The sequence below is a fragment of the Dasypus novemcinctus genome, chromosome 26 (assembly GCF_030445035.2).
Source record: "Dasypus novemcinctus isolate mDasNov1 chromosome 26, mDasNov1.1.hap2, whole genome shotgun sequence".
Taxonomy (NCBI): Eukaryota; Metazoa; Chordata; class Mammalia; order Cingulata; family Dasypodidae; genus Dasypus; species Dasypus novemcinctus.
This window is the reverse complement of record NC_080698.1, coordinates 47,098,790-47,120,365: the sequence shown is the minus strand read 5'-3', so window position 1 is coordinate 47,120,365 and position 21,576 is coordinate 47,098,790. Positions and strand designations below refer to the sequence as shown.

Here is a 21,576-nt window from a genome sequence, read left to right as displayed (position 1 = left end):
TCCTCTGCAGTGGCTGTAACATTCTACATTCCCTCAGTGAATACATGTTCCTGTCTCTTCACATCCTCTCCAACACTTGTAGTTCTCTGTAGTGGCTATTCTAATAGTGTGACATGATATCTTATTGTACATGGACATGTAAATTCATTTCTTTCATGAAAGTTGGGAAATTTTCAGCCATTGTTTCCTCAAATACTCTTTCTGCCCCTTCTCTCTTCTCTTCTCCTTCTGGAACTCCCTTGACATGTATGTTGTTGTGCTTCATGTTACCATTCAACTCCCTGAGGCCATGCTCATTTTTTCCAATTCTTTCTTCTCTCCGCTTTTCTGTCTCAGAACAATTTCAGCTGTCCTGTCTTCTGTATCCCTTATTCTTTTTTCTATCATTTCACATCTGCTTTTCGATACCTCTCATGTATTTTTGATCTCACCTGTTGTGTCTTTCATTCCCTTGCTCTCTGTTATTTTTCTGTTCAGGTTTTCCAGTTCATCTTTGTGCTTCCTCATTGTCTTCTTGATGTCCTTTGTCTCTTAACTTATATTGTCTTTCAACTTCGTATGCATCTCATTGATTAGTTGTCGCAAATCCTGTGTCTCTTCTGAACCTTTGATATATTCCTTTGCTTGGGCCATTTCTTCCATTTTCTTAGTATGGCTTGTAATTTTTGGCTGATGCCTAGGTTTCTAATTATAATGGTAAGTTTCTCTGATGTTCAATTTCTCTCTTGGGTAGGGATTTAGTGGCAGGTAGGGATTTAGTGGCGGGAGGCTGTGTATTATTGCCACAGTAGATGACGCTTTTTGGTAGCCCTCTCAGTTCAAAGCCTGGTTGGAGCGTGTTTGTTGCAATACTGAGGGCAATTATGTGACAGAGGATACTTCCTGGAGGCTATTCAGAGCCTTGTAATTCAGACTTTCTCAAAGGCTGTTTTCCAACAATCCCCTCTCTTTTCCTGGGTGGGAAATAATTCCACTCCCCTCTGCATCCTCAGCAACTAGTGCTGGTCAGTAGAGAGAGGTGGATCTCTTTTTGTCCTGTGCTGGTTTTCAAGGTAATCAGTGGTGAGGCCTCTCCTGGCCTGGAAGGGCTCGTGGATGCAGCAGACCAAATTTTTGACCAAAAACTGAATCAGACTTAGACTGCATCCCTCTCTCTCCCATTTCCTGGAAAGGTGGATCCCTGCATCTTTCTCTGTCTGTAGCCACCGGCCTGAAGTTGGGAAATTGAAAACTGTATGCTCGTAGGGTGGGGCAAGGGCACCGGCGGTTGCAACAGCAGCTTTTACTCATGGCCTATCCATCAAGATTTTTTTCCTGAGCTTCTCTCTTCTGGTTGGTGTTTTGTCTTCCCAAGGTGTCCTAAACTCCAGAACATTTTTTCCAGGCCATTCTGCCTGTCCTCTTGTTATTTTTCTGGGAGAGAAGAGAGTCTCATGTCTTTCTAACCCACCATCAAAATGGCTACTATTAAACAAATGGAAAAATACAACTGTTAGATAGGATACAGAGAAATAGGAACATTCATTCATTGCTGGTGGTAATGTGAAATGGTAGAGCCACTATGGGAGACAATTTGGTGGTTCCTCAGAAAGCTAAGGCTAGAACTACCATATGATCCAGCAGTCCTATTGCTCTGTATATACCCAAAAGAATTAAAGGCAGGATCTCAAACAGATATTTGCACACTCATGTACACAGCAGCATTATTCACAATTGCTAAAAGATGGAAGCAACCCAATTGCCCATCAATTAATAAACAGATAAGCAGAGTGTGGTATGTACATATGATGGAGTATTATTCACCCATTAAAAAGGAATGAGGTCCCGATACATGCGATAACATGGATGAACCTTGTAGACATTGTGTTGAGTGAAACAAGCCAGACACAAAAGAACAAATATTGTACGATGTCATTGATTTCAAACATTTAGAATAAGCAAACTCATAGAGTCAAAATCTGGAGTATTAGGTTACCAGGGCATGGGGTGGGAAGGGGGTATGGAAAGTTAAGGCTTATAATATATAGGGTTCCTATTTGGAATGATGGAAGTGTTTTGGTAATGCATTGTGGTGATAGTAGTATGACATTGTGAACACAGTTACCTGCACTGAAATATGTATCTGGGTATTTATATTTAGAATGTGTTTCTTTTTAAACAGTATATAGTTACATTTTGTTATTTAGCCTGACAATCTTTGTCTTTTAAATGGGGTGTTTAATCCATTACATTTAATGTATTTATGGTTTATCATCTTGATCTTTATTTTCTGTTTGTCTTTCTAGTCTTTTATTTCTTCCTTTCCTGCCCCCTCCCCCTTTATGGCATAAAGAAGTAGTTTTATTATTCTATCTAGTTTGTTAGTTTTTGCATTACACATTTTACTGTCACTCTTTTCAGCGATTAATCTAAGAAATTGCAAAATACACCTTTACCATAATGCAGTGTACCATAAATTAGTACTTTTACCATGACCTGCCTCAATTTTTCTAATTCTTCCTTCTCCTCTTTGCTTCTACACCCATCCAAGCAGAGTTTGATTTTAGATATGGTATTTTACAATTCTTGAATGTTCATTTGATTCTTTTTTTAATTGTGTATTTTAAGAGAAAATTAAAATCTTTTTATCCTTTTGTATTTTCTTCTCTTTTTTATTTTTTTATTTTTATTTATTTATTTATTTATTTTTATTTATATAATTCCCCTACCCTCCCCCGGTTGTCTGTTTTCTGTGTCTTTTTGCTGCGTCTTGTTTCCTTGTCCGCTTCTGTCGTCGTCAGCGGCACGGGAAGTGTGGGCAGTGCCATTCCTGGGCAGGCTGCACTCTCCTTCGTGCTGGGTGGCTCTCCCCATGGGTGCACTCCTTGCACGTGGGGCTCCCTACGTGGGGGACACCCCGCGTGGCACGGCACTCCTTGCGCGCATCAGCACCGCGCATGGGCCAGCTCCACATTGGTCAAGGAGACCCGGGGCTTGAACCGCGGACCTCCCATGTGGCAGACGGACGCCCCAACCACTGGGCCAAAGTCCATCTCCCTCTTCTCTTTTTTAAAAAGAACATTTATAATAACTATTTTGAAAGTCCTTATTTGTGAATTTCACTCTTCAGATCACCTCTGGGTTTGCTTCTATTGACTGTTCTGTCTATTGATTGGCAACTAATTTTTCATGCTACTTTTCATCTCTAATAATTTTTAATTGTGTGTTGAACATTATGGATGAAATGTTGTAGAGGCTATGAATTATCTTCCCTTGAAGGATATTGAATTCTGTCCTGGCAGGCTGAAAAGCTCTTTATTCTGTCAAGGGCTGGTTTAGTGTTTTGTCAGGTTGGATCTATTTCAGGTGTTTTTGTTTTTTTTTTAATTTCTAGAGTGTGGTCCTTCTTCCTAAGGTGTGGTAAGAGTGGTTTTTGTGGGGTCTCAACTGAATTGGGGTCTTCACCAAGGTCTCTCAGCTTTGGCTGGGCTCATCTCCAACAACTTTCCTGTACTCTATCTCCCAGTAGCTTTTACCTACAAGGCTTTCTGCAATTTTGTCTCATGCATGTGCAGCCCTGGAGATGATAGGAATCAATGGGAATTTTTAAGTAGGCTTCTGGGGTTCCTTTTCTATGGCTACCTCTTCTTCAGCAGCCTGTACCCCCAATCCCAGTCACCTTTACCCAGAACTTCTAACCAGTAAAAGTGTTGTTTCCTTTTCCTTGGGCTTAATTTGGTTCAATGTCCAAGTCCCAGAAAATGCTTTCAGGTGAAAAACTTGGATGAACTCTGAGTCACCTCATATACCTCTTTTCTCTTAATAGTTGCAACCTCGTGTTGATTATAATCCAATGCCTACTAATAGTTGTATTATATGTTTTGTCTTGATTTTAAAGTTATTTATGATTGGTTGAGTAAGTCTGATAATAGCTGGTTTCTATGACCAGAACCTGAAGTACCTCAGTTTTCTCTTGTAGATAGATAAATTGCTTTTTAATTCATTTATTGCTTTAGAATGTATTCTAGAAGAAACTCTTTGACTTGGTTGTCACTAAGTAGTAAGTTCTTTATTTTATAGAAATAAGTATTAATTAGGAAAACAACTTATTTCAGTTAACTTATACATAATTTGATATCTTAATTATCTGTTGTGCTTTTTGCGTTTCAAGGAATCATCTGTTGCAGTTGGCCTTAGAATCACCACCTATATCTCCTGCTTCCTCCTCTTCAAAGAACCTTGTTGTCAACGTACATAATCCTATTGCCTTCAGACATTCTCTGAAGCAGGGGAGCAGGTTAATGGACAACTTCTTGATCAGAGAAATTGGTGATTCTACATCAGATTTGTTGATAAAAGAAAATGAAAGCAAATTCAGCTCTCAAAAAGAGGCAAGCACTTCTGCCAAGACCAAAGAGAAACCTTCTCTAGAAAAGCTGACTTCAGATGTGAATGTTTCTGAAACACCCTCTACATCCACTTCAAAACAAATTACTAAAGGTAGGAAAATATTTTCCTATGTGTATTTTCTTGCTTGATGGAAATCTTCTCATGCCTTATGATATTAGAATGAATAGGCATTTTTGGAGGGGAAAGAATGAGAAAGGGCAAGTTAGAGTTCACCTTATCACAGTTCAAGAGATTGACATAGGTATTGCTTTGAGGTGGGTTTATTTTCTTTCTCTCATAGAATAGGAATTCAAGGTGATTACTGCAAAAATGAAGCAATATTAATTAGTTGACACTTGGAGTATTGCATTTGTTTTGTTTGTCAACTTTGATTCCCCCCCAGTCCTGCATATCAATTCCAATTTAATATTAAAGAGCTGTTTTTGTCTTATTTTACCACTGCGTGAATGCCTCCAATGTATGTTGAATAAAATCCTAGCTGTTTTGCCTGGCATTTAAAGCCTTTGATAATATGAATCCTTCCTTCCTGGCTGGCCTTGTTTCTTACTTCTCCCTCTCAGAAACCCTTCTGCTTTAGCCAAGCTGTTCACCCCATTGTTTTTCTAATATACCCTGCTCATAGCTATCTCCATGTCTTTGCTTAAGCAGTTTCAGTTGCTGGAATGCTTTTGTTTTACACCAAGGATTGGCAAACTATGACCTGTGGACTACATCTTGCTTGCCATCTATTTTTGTAATTAGAAGTTTACTAAAACATAGATATGCTCATTTGCTTAATTATTGTCTGTGGCTGCTTTCATACAGCAGCATAGCCAAATAGTTGACCCCACAAAGCCTAAAATATTGGTCTTTTACTGAAAATATTTGCTGATCCTGTTCTACATGTTTGACTATTCAGACCTTAACTATTCTTTGATTATGTTAGACAACATTGATTTTTCATGTCACTCAAGTTCTGTTAACACTTATTTTCTGGACAGTTTTTAATGTAATTTGCTTAATTGCTTAATGAATTATGTCAGTTTGTTTAACTTTTTGTTTCTGTGTCTTTTTTTGCCATTGAAGTTCAAAACAGCTTTTAGGCAGAGTCTAAGTTTTAGATATTTTTGGTATTCCCATACTTAACCTAGTACAGGGTTCTCACATGTTTATAAACTTAGATTTAAATTAGTTTGTTAGTATGCAAGTGATTATATTTCATAAGGATATAAAATTTTTACTTATATTTCCTAGCACAGCTCATTCTTGATCATTCTTTTCATCATTTGACAGTTCTTACAGTTGTGTATCTCCTTTAACAGTTAACTTTTTTCCCCTAACAGAACGCTTTTTCAAATGAAATCTTACAAAGAATCACAACATATAAAATAGTTAAAATTGGAACTGCTCCATTAAAGTAGGGATGGAGGACCTGGAGATTGTACTGCTCAACCTGACCTCCTCATTAGCCACTGCTTGTCATCCATGGGGCCTTCTAGGCCCTGAGACACCTCTATAGACCCCTAAAACTCCATGAAACAGTTTGAAAAACTGTTGCATTTCCTTATCAGTACTTTTGCCATTACAAATGAGAACTAAATTAATGAATTTGTAACCATTGACAAACTTGAACAATAGTTGACCCAGACCAATAAACGCTTTAATCTAGCTGCACTCATTCCTTTCCCCCTCCCACCCCGACCAGGAATGCCTTACTCAAGTTGGTATTACTTTTGTGCTAAATTTAGGAAAATTAAAATTAGGCTTAGGAAAATTTAAGATTAGATTTATAGTGTAGTCACATCTTGATAGAAAAAATTTAACCAAGACATTTTCCAATTAATGAAATTCCAAATTTATTTGCAGTTTCTTCCCCTAGGCTTAGGATTCTAATTGTGTGACTTCTCAAGATTTAGCCATTACCTAGTAAACAGTCTTTTTCACTCCTCTCACAATGATCATTCTTTTTCCCTTCTGCTTTGTAACACCTTTTGTCAAGGTTTGGTTTCTATTTTTTATCTTATTTGCTGAATGATGCCAGGTTATCTTTTATTTTTGCCCATTCTACAAATAATAAAGTCTTTTTTTCTCTTTTAAAAAAAAACACAGTGGATTGTCCTGTTTGCGGGGTTAATATTCCAGAAAATCACATTAATAAACACTTAGACAACTGTTTATCACGTGAAGAGAAAAAGGAAAGCCTCAGAAGGTAAGAAAGTTAAGCAAAGCCACTGAGCTACTTTAGATAGGTGCCTCTTGTGCTTTAAAAATTTGGGGACAAAAATCAGTATTTATCATGGTGACCAGCTATCATATTCCTTCTCCCCTCTTGTTTTTCTTTTAATCATTTTGGCCAACCCTTCTTTTCCTTCTCTTTCTTGTTCTTTCCTCAAGTCCCACTTTTCCAAACATAATTACTATATTCAATATTTAAACTGCTAATTAAATTTGCTAAATAATTAATGTCTTATAATTCAGTCCTTTGGATATAGAACATATAAAATCTTTTTCTGGTACTTAGAATGCTCAGAAGTTTTTTTGAAAAAATTTATTGTGGTAAGATATATAACCCACAAAATTTCCCATTTTACCTACTTTCTTGTGTATAGTTCAGTGATATTAATCACGCTCACAACATTGTGTTATCATTACTACCATCCATTACCAAAACTTTTTCATCACCCACAACAGAAATTCTATACTATTTAAGCAATAACTCACCATTCCCCATGCTCTCTCCCTCTAGCCCTTTATACTTTTTGACTCTGTATTTGCTTATTGTAGGTATTTTGTGTAAGTGAAATCATGTACTATTCTCCTGTGTCTGACTTACTTCACTTGACCTGATGTCTTTACAAGGTTCAGTCATGTTATAGAATGTTTCAGAACTTCCTTATTTTTGATGGCCAAATAATATTCATTATATATATATGTATATGTATATGTGTGTGTTTGTGTGTGCGTGTATACATATATATAGAGAGAGCTATATGTCACATTTTGTTTATCCATTTATCAGCATTCTAGTTTCTACATTTTCACTATTGTGAATCATGCTACTATGAACATTAGAGTACAAATATCTGTTCTATTCCCTGTTTTCAATTCTTTGTGGTATGTACTTTGATGTGGGATTGCTGGGTCATAGTGGTAATTCTATGTTCAACTTTCTAAGGAACTGCCAATCTGATTACCACAGTCCTGTACCATTTTACCATTTCATCAATAACATTGACACATCCTTGTCAATTCTGGTCACATAGATGAGTCTTTGCCAGTTTTTAAGTCTCCATAACACCCTCACAGACCATCTCTTAGATCTAGTTTGACAAACCTTAAACCAGTCTATATGGATTCATATCTAGTTGATTCAAAGAATACTCTATTCCTTTTGATGTTCTCAGATTCTGAGGTTCCTTAAATGTATTACTCAGTTTCACTAACTCATGAAAAAAATGTCATTTTCATGTTTGTGGAAACATTTGTCAGGTTTATATTTTAAAATTCTTGATAGAACTTATTCATCTCTGGTGGTGCTTTTCATTGTAAATGCCAGTAAACAGTGCAGATCTTCATTAGAACTTCACAGTCATAAATTTCATCATCTGTCCTTGATAAAATAAATGTTTTAGGTAAAAACTTAATAAATCTTTCCTCACTGTGTAGTTGTATAAATGGCTACCTACTGTGGTTTTATTTTGCCATAATTTTATCAATCTTGTTGAATCTAGTGGGCCGTCATTATAAAAAAAACAATTTTCAGAAAAGTGTAATCTGCTGAGTGTTTGTAGTTCTTTCCACAGTAAAGTAGTTATGTCTAGCTTTCAGGCTTTGTTAAAATAATTTAGTCAGGGAATGGTACTGTTGGTTAATAGAGAGATGTCTGGTTGATTTCCCTCTATATTAAACTGTAATATTTCTCTAAGTATGGCCTTTGGACTATTTGCATTAGACTAATCCTGGGGAACTTTGTTAAAAATATAGATTTTAAGTATCTACTTTGTACCTGAATTCTAATTGGTGGATGGTAGGGCAGGAGTCTAAGAATCTGCATTTTAAGCAGGTTCTTAAGGTGATTCCCAGGTACAGTAAAGTCTGGGAAGCACAGTGTGCATGAACTAGCTCATACCAGTCATTTGTAAATCTTGGTTTTTTTTTAATAAACCTATTAGTTTCAGGTTTCTATTAAATTTTCTTGTTTTTGCCTAATTTTTCCCATTTATTTTTTATGTTTTTTAGTTATATATGTGCATATGTAGTCTTTTAAAAAAGTTGTTGTGGTAACCTATATACAATACAAAAGTCATTGGTATTTTTAGATAGCTTGAATTCTATTCCATTTTAAAAAATAGTGTTTGTTAATTGACCTATGGAGAGAATAGGAGAAAGTAATTTAATATGACTGTGGTTTATTTAAAATGGTAGCTTAGAGCTTACCATTATGTAAATAGAGTGAAAACCCACTCTATGATTTTGCTAATACACTTCTTTTAATGCCTTATATATTTATAACATAATTAAAGTCAAAGAGACCATAATCCTGTTGTTCTTTAATTATTGTATTCCACTGTGGTCTTTGAAGATGATGCCAGAAGAATACTATTTATATACCAACTTCCTGCATTCTTTTTTCAGTGGTAGTAATGAATTGGGTAAAGCTAACCATCCTAACAGGCCTTCTTTTATTACTCATCTAGTACCTTTGCAAATTGATTGCTTGGGGCTTGAGGGAGTTCTTTTGTCTGTGAACTGATTTTTTTCTTAAGATGCTGTATGTAATTATATATCCTTAAATCCATAGCCTAACCCTTAGTAGCATTTGCACTCTAATCTAATTTCTGAGGTGACTGGCTTTTACAGGGATTTTGCCTGGGAACCATGGACAAATTTTAGGAAAAGCATGCTTTAAAGAGGTGGTAAATTGAATAGGTTCCCCTCAATGTGATTCTAAGGAAACTTCTTATAGCATTTGGGCAACAAGTGTTCTTTGTGAGTCCACATCTTTAGGCCAGACCTCTTTTGAGATCTAAGTTGTGCTTTCTGGCTCCCACGTAGCCTTCTCTATCTGAATGTACTACTGGCACCTCAGATACTTTATGTCACACACTGCCAACTTTATTCACTGTTAACTTGACCTTCCTTCTCCCTCCCCTTTTTTTCTTAATGCTTCTACTATTCTCTCAGTCACCTAGGTTTTGAGTCAGAAGTTAAATTAGTGTTTTAGATGAAAAGCATTTGATAATTCACAATAATACTCAGTGATCTCTTTTTTTAAATCCCTTTTCAGTTCTGTTCACAAAAGGAAGCCATTGCCCAAAACTGTGTATAACTTACTCTCTGATCGTGACTTAAAGAAAAAGCTAAAACAGTATGGACTATCTGTTCAAGGAAATAAACAACAGCTCATTAAAAGGCACCAAGAATTTGTACACATGTACAATGCTCAGTGTGATGCTTTGCAACCTAAATCAGGTAAAGTAATAAAACAGTGATTTATGCTTATCCTATGGATAAAGTATTTGTATATAGCTCAGGGATTATAAACTATAGAACAATGGAAAACATTTTTTAATAAATACCTCTTTTTTCACTTTAACCATTTTACTTGGACAATTCTTTGACATTAAGTACATTGCTATTGCTGTATAATTTTCACCAGTATTTCCAAACTATTTTCATCATCCCAAATCAAAACTCATAGTCATTTAGTAATACTCCCCATAATCCCCTCCTTCCACTCCTAGTAGCCACTATTCTGCTTTCTGTCTCTATGAACTTGCTTATTCTAAGTATTTCATATAAGAGCAATCATACAATAATTTTCCTTTTGTTTCTGACTTATTTCACACAACATGATGTCTTCAAGATTCATCCATATTGTCACTTATACCAGCACTTCATTTTCTTTTTCACTGAATAATATTTCATTGTATGGAAATACCATGTTTTGTTTAATTCATCTATTTATGGACACTTGGATTGCTTCTACTTTTGGCTGTTGTGAATAATGCTGTCTTTGTCTATGCTTTTGATTCTTATGGGTATGTACCTAGGGGTAGAAGTGCCAGACCATAAACATTCTATGCTTAACCTTCTGAGGAACTGTCAGACTGTTTTCCATTTGACATTCCCACCAACAATGCACAAGGGTTCCTATTTCTCCGCATCCTTGCCAACAGTTATTTTCAGTTTTTTAAATAATAGCCATCCTAGTGGGGATGAAGTAGTATCTCATTGTAGTTTTAATTTGCATTTCGCTAATGGCTAATGATGTTGAGCATCTTTTCATATGCTTATGGGCCATTTGAATATCTTTAGTAAAATGTCTATTCAGATTCTTGGTTCATTTTTTAAGTGGGTGGTTTGTCTTTTTGTTGTTAAGGTGTAGGAATTCTTTATATATTCTGGATATTAAACCCTTACCAGATATATTTTCCCCCATTCTGTAGGTTATTTTACTTTCTTGATAACCTCCTGGTTTATAAGAGTTTTTAATTTTGATGAAAACCATTTTATCTATTTTTTTCTTTTGTCGCTTGTTTGGTAGAACTTAGCAGTGAAGCCATCCAGTCCTGGATTTTGCTTTTTTGGGGAGATTTTTGATTACTGATTGAATCTCTCTACTTGTTATAGGTATGTTGAGATTTTCTATTTCTTGTATCAGATTAGGTAATTGGTATATTCTAGGAATTTTGTCCATTTCACTTAGGTGTTCTAATTTGTTGGCCTCACAGTACACTCTTATAATCCTTTTTATTTCTATAAGGTTGGTAATTCCCCATTTTCATTCCTGATTTTAGTTATTTTTGTCCTCTCTCTATTTACATTGTCAAGTTTGGCTAAAGATTTGTTGATCTAGTGATCTTTTAAAAAAAACACTGGTTTCATTGAGTCTCTCTATTTTTCTATTCTCTATTTCATTTATATCTGCTCTAATCTTTATTATTTCCTTCCTTCTGCTAAATTTGGGTTTAGCTTGCTCTTCTTCTTCTGGTTTCTTTTGGTGTGAAACTAGATTATTTGTGATCTTTCTTTTTTTAATGTAGACATTTGGAGCTAAAATTTCCCTCTAAGCACTGCCTTAGCTGCATCCCGTAAATTTTGTTATGTTATGTTTTTGTTTTCAGTTGCCTCAAAGGATTTCCTAATTTCTCTTGTGACTTCTTCTTTGACCCTTTGGTTGCTTTATAGAGTGTTGCTTAATTTCCACATATTTGTAAAATTTCCACATTTCATTGTGTTAATGATTACTAGTTTTATTTCACTGTGGTATGAGAAGATACTTTGTGTGACTGTTGAAGCTGGACCGACCTCAGAAAATCATGCTAGTCCATTCCTGTGGGTGGGATCTTTTGATTAGATTACTTCAGTAGGGTGTGAGCCAGGATGGGTCTTAATCCTTGTAGTGGATTAATCTGTTTATGGAGAGCAAACTGGAAGAAAGGTGACCCTTGCTTTAAAGTGGCAGAAAACTTGGTAAAATTGAATCCTTGTGTTGGATAGCAGGCAGAATTTGAAAGTGGCGATCTTTATAAATGGGATGAATATGGAGAGAGACACAGAAAGAAACCCCCACAAGGTGATGTAGAAAAAGCCACAGGAGCAGACAGAAAGCCAGAGGAAGCAGAAGCTGAAAGCATTGAAACCCAAAAGATAAGGGAGAGACCAGCTGATACCACCATATGCCTTGCCATGTGAGAGAGAAGTCCAGGATTGCTGGTAGCTGGTCTTCGAGGAAAAAAGCATCTCCTGACGAATCCTTGATTTGGATGTTTTCACAGCCTCAGAACTGTAAGCTTTTAAGTGAGTAAATCCCCATTGTAAAAACCAGCCTGTGGCATTTTGAGATTATTTATGAATTCAAAAAAAGAGAGATTATGTTTGTAAACTGGTCTATTCTGGGTGTGATACCCTTTGATTGTATTAAATTCAGCTGAGATATCTTTGATTAAATTATGTTAAGATTAGGGCCTTGATACAACCATGTCAGTAGGGTGTAGTTTAAGTCTCCGTCCCTGTGGTGGGCTATATAAGTGGACACTCACTCAAGAAGACACACAGAAGGCACAGGAAGAAAGAGAGCAGCTTCATAGGCACAAAAGAGGAGAGAATTTGGCCATTTCGGTCCTGCCATGTGACAGAAAGGAGAAGGCTCAAACAGCTAAAGATCCAGGGAGAGCTGAGCCATTCACCTGATAGTTTGCAGCAGAAGAGACCAGAGCTCTGAGCAGCTGAGAAGGTTCAGAAAGAAATGAGGCTCCAGCCTCCAGCTGAAATTGGATTGAATTTCAAAACCTTAAGAGGAAACTTAAGAAGAAGAGGAAGGCTGAACCCTCACAGAGATCTACAACCATCTTCAACATGTGGCAACAGACTTTGGTAAGAAAATAACTCTTACGGTACCTTGAGTTGGACTCTTTAGAACCTTGTAACTAAGCTTTTTTTTTTTTTTTTTTATTTTTTATTTTTTATTTTTTATTTTTTATTTTATTATTGACTTTGTAATAATATTACATTAAAAATATATATGTGAGGTCCCATTCATCCCCACCCCCCCTCCCTCTCCCCCCCCAACAACACTCGTTCCCATCATCATGACATATCCATCGGATTTGGTAAGTACATCTTTGGGCACCTCTGCACCTCATAGACAATGGTCCACATCATGGTCCATACTCGCCTCCATTCCATCCAGTGGACCCTGTGAGGATTTACAATGTCCGGTGATTACCTCTGAGGCACCATCCAGGGCAGCTCCATGACCCAAAGACGCCTCCACCTCTCATCTCTTCCTGCCTTTCCCCACACCCATCTTCCACCATGTCCACTTTTCCCAATCCAATGCCACCTCTTCTTTGTGGACATTGGATTGGTAGTGTCCATTGCACCTCTATGTCAAGAGGAGGCTCAGATTCCACATGGATGCTGGATGCAATCCTCCCATTTTCGGTTGTAATCACTCTAGGCTCCATGGTGTGGTGATTGTCCTTCTTCAACTCCATCTTAGCTGAGTGTGATAAGTCCAATAAATCAGATTGTAGGTGCTGGAGTCTGTTGAGGCTCAGGACCTGGTTATCACATTGTCGGTCCAGAGATTCAAATCCCCTAAATCTATCTTAAACCCCAACGTTAACTGCACCTCTATCACATTAGCATGAAAGCCTTATGAAGGGAGATCCCATCTGAGTCCAGATTCATCACACATAAACACCGTTTCCAAAGAGGGGCCATCTGCCCTGTTAGTCAACCCCATCGGCCATGACCATAACTCTCATGGGTCTCTTTAGCCTTCATAGGAGCCAATATCTGGGGGTTGTATCTGCTTTATCTGTCTCTCTGACTCTGCTCAGTTGTGCATGAGGGCAATCCTTCTGCCAGCCTCCAGACTCTTTTTTAGAAACTCGTAGCCATATGAACTCATTTCTCCTTTCCATTTCCCCCTTACTTTAGGTCAAACAGCATTTTAAAGACATGTTATTTTATGTAGACATGGATATTCTGCTGATCTGCATTGAATCTTCCATATAAGGTCCTTTTCCAGTTGCATCATCAGTTGGTATTTGATAGTGGTCCCTCGTTGCCAGGGAGGCTCATCCCCGGGTGTCATGTCCCACGCTGGAGGGAAGGCATTGCATTTACATGCTGAGTTTGGCTTCGAGACTGGCCACATTTGAGTAACATGAAGGCTGACAGGAGGAAATTCCCAGGCACAATGTTGCTCTATGCCTTGTTCTTATTTTAGGTTTATCAGCTCACAAACATAGTCATTAGCATCAGGGGCTCACTGTTGAACCCTCATTTCCTCCCGGTCCCCTCCGCTGTACCTGGGAGACTGTCGCTGTTCCCCTGGGGACCACGACAGAGCACCACTGGCCAGAAACCCAGTACTCCCCCTGCTGTGGTTTTTAATTGTTGCCGCTATGAGTATATCCAATCATTGCCATGCACCCTGGACATATGTTCTGTACAGCTCCCTGTCAGCCATATATCACTTGTCATTGGTATCCCATACCAGTATCTCTCCATTGTCATTGTTGAAACACTCTGTGATCCAGAACTCCCCGAAATTTGAGGCCCAATATAATGTCGTGGTCCCTTACTAGGGAATGGCATATAGCGATGGGTTTAACGGATAGATAAAGAACTTGGATAAAATTAGATATAGAACTTAAGGAATGTTGACTTGAAAAAATTCCACATCTTATCCTTCCCCCCCCCCCCTAATTATTCAGCATTTCTTCATAGGAGTCCTAGACCACAGCAATGCATATATATAATATACAGCATTCCCATACATCCACCATATAACCTTTTTCCTTCCACATCGATACTCTTACACCCTATTCATATCATATTTACTTAAGGTGATGTACAGAGTCTGAGATATTAGATTTCTAACAAGGTAATATCTGTGCTTACATTATGGTGCATACTTTAGGATACACAATTCTTTACATTTTTAGTTATCCTATGTTTTACAATATGGTTTACATTATCAGTCTGTCATCTCCTATATGTTATGGTGTAATATTACATGTTTTATATCCGTCCTTGTGTACTCTCAAGAAACTCCTCTCTTTCCCCCCATTTACTTTGGTTCCACACATTTAACGTCCATTTTCCCTTCCACCTTGGTGCCCACAGTGACAGCCAAACTCCGTTTCCTGAGGAGCCACTTCCAGAGATAGATGGAATAGTGTTCAGGGCCTAATTTGCTCAACTGCCCCAACGCCCCGGGAGCCACCCTTTCTCTCGAGGGATAGAGTTCCCTCTATTTGGTGGCATTATTCCTCCCCAGGATGTGGGTCCACCCCCACTCTCACTACTTGGGATTCTACCCCTTGGTGTCACCCACTCTGGCAGAGTGAGCATTTAGACATTCTCCAGGAGCTCGTCTTGCATCAGACCCTCCTCTCCGCGCATTCTAAACAGGTAACCCTCTTTATTACATTTTGTTATGATTTCTCGGCATTTTACTCTCCACCACCTCCAGTCCCTCTCCTAGTAACTAAGCTTTTATCCCAAATAAATACCCTTAATAAAAACCAACAGATTTCTTGTACTTTACATCAATACCCCTTTGACTGACTAATCCACAGCCCATTTCTGATATATATTGCTTTTAGCAAACTTGATATGATTTCAGTATTTTAAAATTTGTGCCACAACATATGGTCTATCCTGGAAAATGTTCCATGTGCACTTGAGAATAATGATGTGTGTTCTGCTGTTGTTGGGTGGAGTGTACTACCTATGTCCATTAGGTCTAATTGGTTAATAGTTTTAAGTTCTCTGTTTCCTTATTGATCTTCAATTTCAATATTCCATGAATTATTGGTAGTGGTATGTTGAAATCTACAACTATTATTGTAGAAATATTTCCCCTCACTTCTGTCAATTTTTGTATATTTTGGGGCATTGTTGTGAGGAACATACGAGGTCCTAGGTTCAATCCTGGTCCCAGTACCTTAAAAAAAAAAAGGAATAATGCTACTGTGAATAATCTTTTATATGTCCCTTGGTACACATCAGCACACTTTGCTGTTGGATATATTTGCCTAGAAGGGGAATTTTTATGTTATATGGTTTGCAGATGTTCACCTTTTATAGATACAGCAAAAAAATTTAATATCAGTGTACACTCCCTCATCAAAAGGGTATGAGACAGGAAGTGGCTGTGGCTTGCCAGTGCTGTGGAGAGCAGACTCAGCAAGGTGACGCAACGAAAAGGGAGACAAGCAAAAACACAGAAGAGCACAGCAAAAAGACACAGAGCAGACAACAAGCAAGCTGCAAGGGGAAGGGACGGGAATAAATAAATAAATAAACATAGTCACAGAAGAATGCACAGTGAATGGACACAGAGAGCAGACAGCAAGCAAAATGCCACAAGGGGAGGGGAGAGTGAAAAAAAAAAGGTATGAACTATGGGTTGTTGCACATCCTTGGCAACATTGTCAATTTTTCATTTAGCCATTCTGGCAAGGCCACATTAATATCTCATTATGTTTTAAATTTGCATTCCCTAATGACTTAAGATGTTCAGCACATTTTTTTAATGTGTATTGATTACCTGGATATCTCTTTTTTTTTGTGCAATACCTGTTTAACTCTTCTCAAATTTTCTTTGCTGGGGGTCTCTTTCTTTCTTGTTGATTATGTGGTACTAATGATGTCAAACATCTTTTTATTTTATTTTTTGCTATTTGTACATTTTCTTTGGTAAGGGATATGTTGAGATCTTTTGCCCACTTTAAAAAAAAAAGTTTTTATTGACCTGTTAGATTCTTTATGTATTCTGGATACTGGTCATTTGTCAAGAATATATATTATGGGGAAGTGGACTTGGCCCAATGGATAGGGTGTCTGCCTACCACATGGGAGGTCCACAGTTCACACCCCAGGCCTCCTTGACTTGTGTGGAGCTGGCCCATGTGCGGTGCTGATGTGCGCAAGGAGTGCCGTGCCACGCAGCCACGCACAAGGAGTGTGCCCCATAAGGAGAGCCGCCCAGCACGAAAGAAAGTGCAGCCTGCCCAAGAATGGCGCCGCACACACGGAGAGCTGACACAAGATGACGCAACAAAAAGAAACACAGGTTCCCAGTGACACTGATAAAGATAGAAGCGGTCACAGAAGAACAGACAGCGAACAGACACAGCAGACAACTGGGGGGTGTGGAGAAGGGGAGAGAAATTAATTTTAAAAAAATCTTAAAAAAATATATATTGTGAATATTTTTTCCTAGAATATGGGTAACCTTGTCATTTTCTTAATGTGTTTCTTAATAGTACCTTTTGAAGAGTAAAAGCATTTAATTTTGATGAAGTTTTTCTCCCATTTTTTCCCCACAAGTTTTATAATTTTAGCTTTTTTTAAAAGTTTAGATCCATTTGCAGATATTGTTTCCATTGAGGGTGAGGTAAGGGTCAAGATTTATATTTTTAATATGGATAACTAATTTTTCCAGCATCATTTGTTAAGACTGTCCTTTCCCTATTGAGTTAATTTGCCCCCTTGTCAAAAATCCATTTGGCATATTAAGGCATGCAAATATATCTAGCATATATTTTATTCCATTGATTTATATGTGTATCCTTTTGCCAATGCTGCAAGCTTGATTACTCTAATTTTTGAGTCTTGGGATCAGATAGTATAAGTCCTCCAACTTTGTCCTTTAAAAAAAATTATTTTGTCTGTATTTGGTCCTTTCCATTACCATATAAATGTTACACTCAGCTTATAAATTCCTACAAAAAAGGGGTCTGGAATTTTGATAGGGGTTATATTGAATTTGTAGATCAACTTGGAGAAAATTGATAACAACATCATCTACAACATGGCACTTCTCTATTTATGTAGGTCTTTTATTTTTCTCAGCAGCATTTTCTAGTTTTCTGTGTACATGTTTTCTACATATTTTGTTAAATTATCCCTAAATATTTCATGATTGTGGTGCTATTGTAAATGCTATTATTTTTAATTTCATTGTATCCATGTTCATTACTATTTTAAAAAATTGTTTTCATATATTGATTTTTGTATATTTACCTCTTATATTGTGAACTTGTAGAACTCACTATTTTTATGTGTACAGTCATGTTACCAGTCAATAAAACCAGGGGAAAACGGTTACTTTTTTTTTTTTTCAATTACATTAACTTTATTAGAGCATAATTGTAAGCACTATCCATCGTTCGTCAATTTTATTATACTATCCAGAATGACAGCCTTGCATAAATTAAACTATGTTTTGTTTTTGGTTACTTCTTTTTAATGTTATGACTTTTATTTCATTTTCTTATCTTTTTACATGGCTTAGAACCTTTAGAGCAGTGTTAAATAGAAGTGGTGTGAACAAACATCCTTTTCTTTTTCCCAATCTTGTAGGTAAAAAGGGTAGTGAAGTTTCTTCTATTCCTAGTTTGCTGAGACTAATGAAGTGTTGAATTGTGTCAAATCCTTATTCTTCATCTGTTGACATGATCTTATGTTGTTTTTTTCCCTTTCATTGAATTCTTAACAGTTTTTTTTTAAAGATTTATTTTTCATTTTTTTCTCTCCCCTTCCCCCACCCCCCATCCAGTTGTCAGCTCTCTGTGTCCATTCGCTGTGTGTTCTTCTGTGTCTGCTTGTATTCTTGTCAGTGGCACCGGGAATCTGTGTTTCTTTGTGTTGTGTCATCCTGCTATGTCAGTTCTCTGTGTGTGCCGCACTGCTCCTGGGCAGGCTGTGCTTTTTTGTATGGGGCAGCTCTCCTTGCGGGTTGCACTCCTTGCACTTGGGCCTCCCCTACACAGGGGGACACCCCTGCGTGGCATGGCACTCCTTGCGTGCAGCAACACTGTGCATGGGCCAGCTCACCATATGGGTCAGGAGGTCCTGGGTTTGAACCCTGGACCTCCCATTTGGTAGGTGGACATTCTATCAGTTGAGCCAAATCCGCTTCCCCTTAATAGTTTTATTGAGATACAATTCACATATTATTACAATTGACCCTTTTAAACTATACAGTTCAATGGCTTTTGTTATTTTTAGAAAATTGTGTTGTCATCACACACAATCAATTATGGAACATTTTCATCACCCTAAAAAGAAGCCCTGCACCTGTTAGCAGTAACTTTTCATTTCCTCCCAGCCCCAACCAACCACTAATCTACTTTCTGTCTCTTTAGATTTTCTAATTTTGGAGATTCCACATTAATCGAATCATATAATATGTGGTCTTTTCTGACTGACTTCTTTCACTTAGACATAATGATTTTGAGGTTTATCTAGGTTGTAGGATGCATCAGTATCTCAGTTTTTTCATTGCCAAATAATATTCCACTAAATGGATATGTCCCATTGTTTTATCCATTCTTCAGTTGATTAATATCTGGGATGTTTCCACTCTTCAGCTATTATGAATAATGCTGCTATGATAATTCTTGTACAAAAGTTTTAAGTAGACATGTTTTATTTTTCTTGGGTATGTAGTTAGGAGTGGAATTGCTATGTCATATGGTAACTCTGTTTCAACATTTCAATGACTCTTTTTCAAAGTGGTTGCACCATTTTACACTTCAGCAATGTATGAGGGTTCTAATTTCTCCCCCTTACCCTCACTTGTTATCTGTCTTTTTTATTATAACCAACCTATAATGTTCCTCTTTATCTCTGGTAATATTCCTTATGTTGAAATCTACCTTATCTGATATTAGTAAAGCCACTCCAATATATCTTTATTTTTTTTCTTTAAAATTATTTGCATTATTATATATACAGTGTGTTGTTTTTTTTGAGGGGTGGTGGTGATGGGGGGTGGTTTGGATTTGTTCTCCAATTCTAATTACAAGCTCTACTTTAAATTGTAGGGTTTAGATCATTTTTATTTCATTTGATCTATTTGATTGAGTTTAAATCTGACATCTTGCAGTTTTTCTTTGTCCTATCCATTTTCAGGGGTTTTTTTCTTCCTTTTCCTGCTTTCTTTTGGATTGATAGAGGTTTTTTGTTTTTTGTTTTTCTGTCTTATTTCTAATATTGTCTTACTGGCTATACCTCTTTATTTTATTCTTTTAGTTTACCATATGTGTCTTTAACTTAACATAGTCTGCCTTCACATATATTGTGTGGACATTAAAACAGTAAAACAATATACTTTCATTACCCCTTTACATCATTTTCCTCTTGTCATAGATTTTTCTTCAATATATGTTATAAACCCTATAATATCTTATTAATATAGTTGCCTTAAACTGTTTATTTTCTTTTAAAGAAAATTAAAAATGAAAAGGAAAGTGTTGGAGAAAATATGACGCTTACTGGGACACGGAGACTGAAATGACTATAGATAAAGAAAGATTTATTGAGAAGCTCTCCCAACTGAGGGGGGTCTGAAGAACAGACTTTAGCCCCCCCATCAGCATGGTGGGGGTCTGAAGAGAGACTTCAGCCCACTCCATTGGGAGAGCTTCTCAATAAATCTTCCTTTATCTATAGTCATTTCAGTCTCCGTGTCCCAGTAAGCGCCGTATTTTCTCCAACAGAAAGTCTTTAGTTTTTATCTATACATTTACCATTTCCAGTATTCTTCATTCCTTTGGGTAGATCCAATATTTCCAAGGCGGGGGGGGGGGGGGGGGGGGCGGTCATTTTCTTTTTACCTGAAGAACTTTTAAATAATATTTGTTTTTAGTGCAGGTGTGCTGTTAGGACAAATTCCTCTAGCTTTTATTTGTCTGAAAAAGTCTTAATTATGCATTCTTTTTAAAGCCTTTTTATTTGGAAATAATTTCAAACTTACTGGAAAGTCAAAAGACTATGATAAAGGATACTTATATGCCTTTTACATAGATTCACCTATTGTTAGCATTTTGCTATGTTTGCTTTATGAATTATATACTGTTTCTATTTCTTTGTGTCTGTGTGTATGTATATATAAAACACAGATTTTTTCTTTAACCATTTGAGAATAAATTGTATAATCTTGGCTTTTTACCCCTAAATACTTCATGGTATATTTCCTAAGAAAAATCATATTCTCTTTTATTGCAGTAAGAGAGTTAATCAGTTTTAGTAAGTTTTACTTTGTTACAATATTTTAATCTATTGTTCGTATTCCGTTTTTATCAGTGGGTCCAATAATAGCCTTTGTGCATTTTTTTTCCTTTGGTTCTTGATCCAATCTTGGATCTCATGTTTAGTTGTATAATATCCTTTTAGTCTCTTTCAGTCTGGAGCAATTCCTCAGTCTTTCATTGCTTTTATAACATTGGCATTTTTAAAGAATGAACTCTTTGTTTTGTCTTTTTTAAAAAATAGAATATTTCTCATATTAGCTTTGTCTACTGTATCCTTTTAGTTACAGTCAGCTTGTGCATTCCTGTCCAGAATACTATATAATACTATATAGTGATGTTTTGTACTTCTCAGAATATCTTGTCCAGAGGCACTTGACATTTCCCTGTCCCTCATTAGTGATGTCATGTTTGATCACTTGGTCAATTTCTCCACTGTAGAGTTATATTTTTCCCCTTGCTTCCAATAGAAAATCTGTGGGGAAACACTGTAATATATCCTATACCTCATTAAAATTTCACTCCTATATTTAACAACTTGTGGTGGTTTTTACTTGAACTAATCTTTTCTGTGATAGTTTTAAAATGATAATTTTCCAATTTTAGCATTTCTTCCACATTTACCAGGTGTCACTTGGCATGATTC

General features: G+C 36.8%; 1 protein-coding gene across 5 annotated transcripts in view; it reads left to right on the top strand.

Moving 5' to 3' along the window:
• Positions 1 to 21,576, top strand: part of RAD18 (RAD18 E3 ubiquitin protein ligase) — a 157,801-nt gene that overhangs the window by 25,288 nt on the left and 110,937 nt on the right. For all 5 annotated transcript variants that reach the window (XM_004460993.4, XM_004460992.4, XM_012526145.4 and 2 more), the window contains 3 exons: positions 4,151 to 4,479; positions 6,478 to 6,577; positions 9,656 to 9,840. In XM_004460993.4, the coding sequence (XP_004461050.1) occupies positions 4,151 to 4,479; positions 6,478 to 6,577; positions 9,656 to 9,840 (614 nt within the window). The remainder of the gene's footprint in view (positions 1 to 4,150; positions 4,480 to 6,477; positions 6,578 to 9,655; positions 9,841 to 21,576) is intronic.